This window comes from Jaculus jaculus, chromosome 12, assembly GCF_020740685.1.
Source record: "Jaculus jaculus isolate mJacJac1 chromosome 12, mJacJac1.mat.Y.cur, whole genome shotgun sequence".
Classification (NCBI taxonomy): Eukaryota; Metazoa; Chordata; class Mammalia; order Rodentia; family Dipodidae; genus Jaculus; species Jaculus jaculus.
Genome location: NC_059113.1, coordinates 6,185,338 through 6,193,552, shown reverse-complemented (window position 1 = coordinate 6,193,552; position 8,215 = coordinate 6,185,338). Strand labels below are relative to the sequence as shown.

Here is an 8,215-nt window from a genome sequence, read left to right as displayed (position 1 = left end):
TTGAATTTACTCAATGGCACAGGCAGGTCTTAAACTTACTTCCTTTTTTTTTTCTTTTTTTTTGTTTGTTTTTCAAGGTAAGGTCTCCCTCTAGCCCAGGCTAACCTGGAATACACTAGTCTCAGGGTGGCCTCAATCTCATGGCAATCCTACCTCTGCCTACTGGGTGCTGAGATTAAAGGCGTACACCACCACACCTGGTTTACTTTCTTCTTGAAAATCTTTGAGGGAGTGTGTATGAATATGGACATGCTAAGGCCTCCCTTGCCAGTACAAACTCCAGATGCATGTGTATCTGGCTTTACATGGGTACTGGGAAATCAAACCTGAACCATCAGGCTTTGCAAGAAATTACCTTTAAATTCTAAGCCATTTATTTCTCCAGCCCCGAGGCCTTGAAATTTCTAAACCTCCCCAATAACTAGGATTACAGGCCTTTGTCACTAATCCCATCTAAAGGACAGTTTATAGTAATGTCTTACTATATGTGTTTGTGTGTGTGTGTATGTGTGTGTGTGTGTGTGTGTGTGTGTGTGTGAGTGTGTATGTATATATAATAAGTTCAGGGTTATTGGGAAATAACTAGAATGAGACTCTGCCTCAAAATTACTTGAGAGAGAGATTGGGCATGCAAATTCCAGATACATGTGCCACCTTGTGCATCTGGCTTATATGGGGACCACAGAATTGAACCTGGTTCCTTGCATTTTGCAGGTAACTGCCTTTACCACTAAACCATCTCTCCAGCCCCCCATCCTTTCTTTTTTTCTTTTTTCTTTTTTTTTGATTTTTGTTTTGTTTTGTTTTGTTTTTCGAGGTAGGGTCTCACTCTAGCCCAGGCTGAGCTGGAACTCACTATGGAGTCTCAGGGTGGTCTCGAACTCACAGCGATCCTCCTACCTCTGCCTCCCAACTGCTGGGACTAAAGGTGTGTGCCACCATACCCAGCCCATCCTTTCTTTATTGTGGCTTTGTGTTGGGAGAATTGACCCTTCCTGGATATCAAGGTTTTGTTTACTTATTTATTTATTTTAGTTTTTCAAGATAGGGTTTCGCCCTTGCCCAGGCTGACCTGGAATTCACTATGTAGTCTCAAGGTGGCCTTGAACTCATGGCGATCCTCCCACCTCTGCACCCAAGTGCAAGTGCTGGGATTAAAGGTGTGTGCCACCACGCCCAGCTTGTGTTTACTTATTTTTATTTTTTATATTTTAAGATATATTTTATTTTTGTTTATTTATTTGACAGATAAAGAGGGGGAGAGAGGGAGAGAGAGAGAGAGAGAATGGGCATGTCACAGCCTCCAGCCACTGCAAGCAAACTCCAGATGTGTATGCCCCCTGTGCATCTGGCTAATGTGGGTCCTGGGGAATCAAACCTGGGTCCTTTGGCTTTGCAGGCAAATGCCTTAGCTACTATGCCATCCCTCCAGCCCTGTTTTTTTTATATTTACAAGGGAAGAAAGACACAGGGAATAAGAGCACCAGGGCCTCTAACCACTGCAAATGAACTCCAGATTCATGTGTCACTCTGTGCATCTGGCTTTATGTGAGTGTTGGAGAATTGAACCCAGGTAGTTAGGTTTTGCAGGCAAGTGCCTTGATGGATGAGCCATCTTTCCAGCCTCCAGGTTTTCAGGATTTTTTGGTGAGAGGAGGTCGCTGAAGAGATGGTTTAGAGGTTAAGACTCTTGCCTGCAAAGCCAAAGGACTCAGGTTCAATTCCCCAGGATCCAATGGTAAGCCAGATGCAAAAGAGGGTACATGCATCTGGAGTTAGTTTGCAATGACTAGAGGCCCTGTTGCACCCAAATTCTCTCTCATTCTCTCTCTCTCTCTCTCTCTCTCTCTCTCTATATATATATATATATATATATATATATATATATATAATCTGCCTCTTTCTGTCTCAAATAAATAAATAATAATAATAAAATTATGCTTTGCAGACAAGTGCCTTAACTGCTGAGCCATCTCTCTAGTTCCAGTTTACAGGGTTTTTTTTTTTTTCTTTTTTAATGAGAATAACTTTTTTTATTTTTTTTTTATTTTTTATTTACTTATTTGACAGCGACAGAGAGAGAGAAAGATATATATATATACATATATATATGTATATATATAGAGAGAGAGAATGGGCACACCAGGGCTTCCAGCCACTGCCAAAGAACTCCAGACGTGTGCACTCCCTTGTGCATCTGGCTCACATGGGTCCTGGGGAATCGAGCCTTGAACTGGTGTGGTGGCGCACGCCTTTAATCCCAGCACTCGGGAGGCAGAGGTATGAGGATTGCCGTGAATTCAAGGTCAACCTGAGACTACATAGTGAATTCCAGGTCAGCCTGGGCTAGAGTGAGACAACCCCCCCCGAAAAAAATAAGGGCTGGAGAGATGACTTAGTGGTTAAGGTGTATGCCTGAAAAGCCTAAGGACCCAGGTTTTATTTTCTAGGTCTCACGTAAACCAGAGGTACATGAAGGCACATGTGTCTGGAGTTTGTTGGCAGTGGCTGGAGGCTCTGGCGTGCCCATTCTCTCTCTCTTTCTCCCTTTCTCTGTCTCAAATAAATAAATAAATAAATAAATAAATAAATAAATAAATAAATAAATAAATAAATAAATCTTTAAAAAAATAATAAATAAAAATTAAAGACCAAAAAAGAGGACTGGAGGGACAGTAGAGATGGCTTAGCGGCTAAGGCATTTACCTGCCAGCCAAAGGATTCAGGTTCAATTCCCCAGGACCCACATAAGCCAGAACACAAGGGGGCGCTCACATCTGGAGTTCATTTGCAGTGGCTGGAGGCCCTGGTGTGCCCATTCTCTCCCTCTTTAAAATAAATAACTTACATTTTTAAAAATATTAGGCAGGTGTGGTGGTGCACGCCTTTAATCCCAGCACTCAGGAGGCAGAGGTGGAAGGATTGCTGTGAGTTCAAGGCCACCCTGAGACTACATAGTGAATTCCAGGTCAGCCTGGGCTAGAGTGAAACCCTGCATCAAAAAAAAAAAAAAAGAGGGCTGGAGAGATGATGTAATGGTTAAGGTGCTTGCTTGCAAAGCCAAAAAACCCAGATTTGATTCCCCAATACCCACATAAGCCAGATGCCCAAGGTGGCACATGTATCTGGCGTTTGCATGTAGCTGCTGAAGGCCCTAGCACACCCATGCTCCCTTGCTTGCTCTCTCTCCCTGCCTCTATCTATTGCTCTCAAATAAATAAAGAATTTTTTTTTAAAGAAGAAGAAAGTAGCAGGGCGTGGTGGCACACACCTTTAATCCCAGCATTCAGGAGGCAGAGGTGGAAGGATCGCTGTGAGTTCAAGGACACCCTGAGACTACATAGTGAATTCTAGGTCAGCCTGGGTTAATGTGAGACCCTACCTCAAAAAAAAAAAAAAAAAAACAGCCAGGTATGGTGATGCACGCCTTTAATCCCAGCACTCAGAAGGCAGCGGTAGGAGGATTGATATGAGTTCAAGGCCACCCTGAGACTACATAGTGAATTCCAGGTCAACCCGGGCTAGAGTGAGACCCTACCTCGGGGGGGGGGGACTGTAAGTGTATATGTACATAAATGTGTGTATATATGTGTGTATGTGTGAGATTTGACAGAGAGGGAGAGAGAAAGAGAGAGGCACAGGTAGAGAGAATGGGTGCACCAGGGCTCCAGCCACTCCAAATGAACTCCAGAGGCATGCACCACCTTGTGCATCTGGCTTATGTGGGTCCTGGGGAATCGAACTTGGGTCCGTAAACTTCTCAGGCAAGCGCCTTAGCCACTAAGGGAGTGAAGGAATATTTTGTCCTCTTCCAGGAACAAGTAGGCACTTGCCAGCGGTGACTGCTGCTGACCCAAGGAGGTGCTGAGCGTGGCTTCGTACTCAGTCGGTTACGGAATCGGACTGAGACCAGCTGCAGTTTGGGTGGAACTCGACTGGACAGACTGTCACAGGGGCCAGTCACTTCCTGTGCTGTCAAGACATCACTCTGGCTACCGGTGCAATCTGAGAGTGAATCTGCTTGTCCCTGGAAGGTATCCCAGTGTCGGTCAGAAGAAAGCCCACTTCAGTGCAGGCCTTCTTTCCCAGCTGGATGGCGCTGGAAAAGGCCTTGGCCAATCTCCAGGCAGAATCCAAATGTCAGATCTGTCTGGGTGAAATGACAGACCCTGTCACGATCGAATGTGGCCACAACTTCTGTTCCACGTGCATCACGCAGTCCTGGGCAGATCTGGAAGGCAGGTTCCCCTGTCCCGTGTGCCGCTACCAGTGCCAGAAGAGCCCGCTCACGGGCAACCTGCAGCTGCGGCGGATCCTTGCCAGGGCCAGGCAGCTGCACGGGCAGCTGAGCAAGACCCAGGAGGAGAAGCCACAGTGCGAGAAGCACGGCCGGGCCCTGACCCTTTTCTGCGAGCAGGACCTGGAGCTGCTGTGCGCGCTGTGCCCGTGGCTGCCGGCCCACCGGGGCCACCCCGTGAGGCTCATCGAGGAAGCCGCCTCCCAGCACCGAGCGAGGCTCCACGGTTACATGCAGGCTCTGAACAGGCAAGTGGCGGAGCTTCAGGATGCGCTCGCCGCTCAGGCCCGACGCCAGGCGCAGCTGCAAGAGACCATGGAGAGCGAGAGGACGAAGCTGTGCTCCGAGTGCAAGCAGCTGAAGCAGCTGGTGGACCGGGAGCAGCAGGCGGTGCTGTCCAGGCTGGGGAGGGAGGAGCGGGAGATGGTGCAGAAGCTGCGCGGCTGCACGAGGCGGTTCGCGCAGCACGTGTCGGCGATGGAAGCGCTGCTCGCCGAGGCGTCGGAGAAGAGCGTGACGCCCGACGTGGAGCTGCTGATGGGCGTCGGGAGCCTCTTCCGCAGGTGCGAGGACGTGCAGCCCCCCGCCTTCTATCTATTCAAGTTCACGAGGCACGGGTATTGCCTGCCTCCCCGGTTCTCCACGCTGCAGGCAATTAGACAGAAGTTTCGCGAAGCGATTACTCTGGATCCCGAAACGGCAGCTCCTCCCCTGCTCGTCTCCGGGGATAGGAAGTCCGTGCGCTGCTGCTTGAAGCGCGGGCGAGGCGGCCCCGGGAGCCCAGCGCGCCCCGAGCGCTGCGCCGCCGCCGCCGCCGCCGCCGCCGTCCTGGGCGCGCAGAGCTTCGGCGCCGGGCGGCACTACTGGGAGGTGCGGGTGGGCGACAAGGCCGAGTGGGCCGTGGGGCTTTGCAAGGACCCCGCTGGGGACGGGGACGGGCGCCCGAGTCGCCGCTGGGTGCTTGGGCGGCGGGGCGGCGCCTACGTGGCTGAGCACACGGTCTCCGTCGCGCTTGAGCTCGCCGAGAAGCCCAGCAGGATTGGCATCTACCTGGACTACGAGCTGGGTGTGATTTTCTTCTACAACCTGAGTGACAGGACTCACATCCATTCTTTCAGGGATAAGTTTTCAGAAGCACTGAGGCCTTATTTCCACGTTGGAGAGGATTCCAAACCTCTGTCCTTCCAGTGACAGAAGGATGAGCTCCTTGTGACATTGCTTTCCTCCTCTTCCCTTCCCTTGCCTTCCTCCACATCCCTTCCATCGCCTTTCCTGCCCTTCCCCTACCTTGTCCTAAAACTGACCATGCAGTCCAAAGTGGCCTCCAAGCCTTCTGAAAGCTGGGGATTTCTTCAGCCATCATGCCCAGCTAACAGCTTTTACGAACACTTCTATAACTTAGGCCAGTAAGGGAAATTTATGCTTTTCATTTTGTTTTAATAATGACAGGTGCTGTGGATTCATAGATGTGGACATGAACTGCCATGTGTTTCTGAAATTTTAAGAGTATAAAAATGTAATTTTAAGCAACTCAATTAGCCCAGTCAGCACATCATGGAACTCTGAAGACGGTAATTTTACAACTTTGAGCATGAGCATATTTGACTTGCCTACGTATGCATTTACCAGTTTCATTAGCACTTGAGACATTCCAGGTGACAGAGAACAAATCATCAAAATTGGAAAACCCAGCGAAAGTACATGCCTCATAGTATACAAATGTTAGTTGGGTCACGAGCTAAACACACCATGGTTATGCAGTTTTAACATAGGGGGGAAATCTAGTTGAAGGATGGACAGAAACTGCATCATGTGCAAACTTCTGTCAATTTTAAATACGTTTCATAATTGTTTAAATAAAATATTTTACAAAAAAAAAATATATAGTTTCACTGTTTTTCATGTTTTTCACCTTTGAAACTCCACTCTCCATCATATCCCCTCCCCCCTCTCAGTCAGTTTCTCTTATTTTGATGTTATCTTTTCCTCCTATTGGGATGGTCTTGTGTAGGTAGTGTCAGGCACTGTGAGGTCATAGATATCCAGGCCACTTTGTGTATGGAGGAGCACGTTTTAAGGAGTCCTACCTTTCCTTTGGCTCTTACATTCTTTCTGCCACCTCTTCTGCAATGGACCCTGAGCCTTGGAAGGTGTGATATTGATAATTCAATGCTGAGCACTCCTCTATCACTTCTCAGCACCGTGATGCCTTTTGAGTCATCCCAAGGTCACCACCATCTGAAAAGAGAAGGTTCTCTAACTAAAAGTGGGAGTAGTCTTAATTTATGGGTGTGAACATTGGGAGAAGTGCTCACCATGGGCTGGAGAGATGGCTTAGTGGTTAAGGTGCTTGCCTGCAAAGCCAAAGGACCCACACAAGCCAGATGCACAAGGTGGCACATGCATCTGGAGTTCGTTTGCAATGGCTTGAGGCCCTGGTGTACCCATCTCTCTCTCTCTCAAATAAATAAAAATGGGACTGGAGAGATGGCTTAGTCCCTGCAAAGCCAAAGTACCTAAGTTTGATTCCCCATGACCCATGACATAAGCCAGATGCAAAGTGATGCATGTATTTGGAGTTTGTAGTGGCTGGAGGCTGTGGCACACCTATTCTCTATCTTTCAAATGAATAAATAAATTAAAATTTTAAATTCAAAATTTTTAAAAAGTTCTCACTGGGCAGTTTGCTGAGCATAATATGTGCATTTAAGGCAGACACCAGCAGGTGTTACACCCTAGGGCTCATGACTTCCCTTTAATAGGTTTTCAGTATCAGGCATGTATTCCCTCTCATGGAGTGGGCCTCCAGTCCAATTAGAGAGTAGTTGGTTTACCCCATAACAGACATGCCACTATTGCTCATTTGGCCTGGTTGGCCAAACTTTAGGCTTGCAGTGTCCACTGTGGTTTATCTTCACTGATGACTTCTGTCTCCCATAGGACTGCATGCAGTATAGCTTTTTCCAGCTTTCTGTCAGCTAGTCTATTTTTTTTAAATATTTTATTTTTTTTGCAAGCAAAGAGAGAAAAGAGGCAGAGAGAATGGGCATGTCAGGGCCTCTTGCCACTGTGAACAAATTCCAGATGAAGGCACCACTTTGTGTATCTGGCTTTATGTGGATAGTAGGGAATCAAACCCAGAGTGTTAGGCTTCACAAAGTCTCAACCACTGATCCAGCTCTCCAGCCCCTGCGTCTAGTTTTATGTGAGTGCTGGAAAATTGAACCAGGGCCAACAGACTTTGTAAGTGTCATTAGCCACTGAGCAATCTTCCTAGCCTAGGGGGTTGTTTTTAAAGACAAGATCTTGCTATATAGCCTAACGTTATATAAAAAAATGGCTAGAAGCTGGGCAGGGTGGCGCACGCCTTTAATCCCAGCACTTCGGAGGCAGAGATCAGAGGATCACCATGAGTTCTGGTGTATCTTTGAGATATAAGAGGTCTTTTGTTGGTGGGGGGAGAGAGAGGGTTTGACATAAGGTCTTGCTCTAGCTTAGACTGACTGGAATTCACTATGTAGTCTTAGGGTGGCTTGGAACTCATTCATGGCAATCCTCCTACCTCTGCCTTCTAAGTAGTGAGATTAAAAAGGTGTGTGCCACCATGCCAGGCATAAGAGGTCTTTTTATTTTTACTTTTTCATTTATTTGTGACAGAGGAGAGAGAGAGAGTGAGAGAGAGAGAGAATGGGTAGGCAAGGGCCTCCAGCCACTGCAAATGAACTCCAGACACATGTGCCACCTCATACATCTGGTTTACAATAGGTAGTCTCAGGGTGGCCTTGAACTCTCAGCAATCTTCCTACCTCTGCCTCACAGTGCTGGGATTAAAGGCATACACCACCATGCCTGGCTCCTATTTTTTTATTTTTTGGTTTTTCAAGGTAGGGTCTTGCAGTAGCCCAGGCTGACTTGGAA

The 8,215-nt window shown here is 47.6% G+C and overlaps 1 protein-coding gene across 1 annotated transcript; it reads left to right on the top strand.

Moving 5' to 3' along the window:
* The first annotated feature begins 4,093 nt into the window (after window positions 1–4,093).
* Window positions 4,094–5,488, top strand: LOC123453677 (putative tripartite motif-containing protein 75). The gene has a single exon (XM_045131290.1). It carries the CDS (start codon window positions 4,094–4,096, stop codon window positions 5,486–5,488), a length of 1,395 nt encoding a protein of 464 aa, XP_044987225.1.
* Window positions 5,489–8,215: the final 2,727 nt, after the last annotated feature.

Excerpts from the sequence above, each read along its gene's own strand:
- LOC123453677 (XM_045131290.1), top strand. The coding sequence starts at position 4,094 with ATGGCGCTGGAAAAGGCCTTGGCCAATCTCCAGGCAGAATCCAAATGT.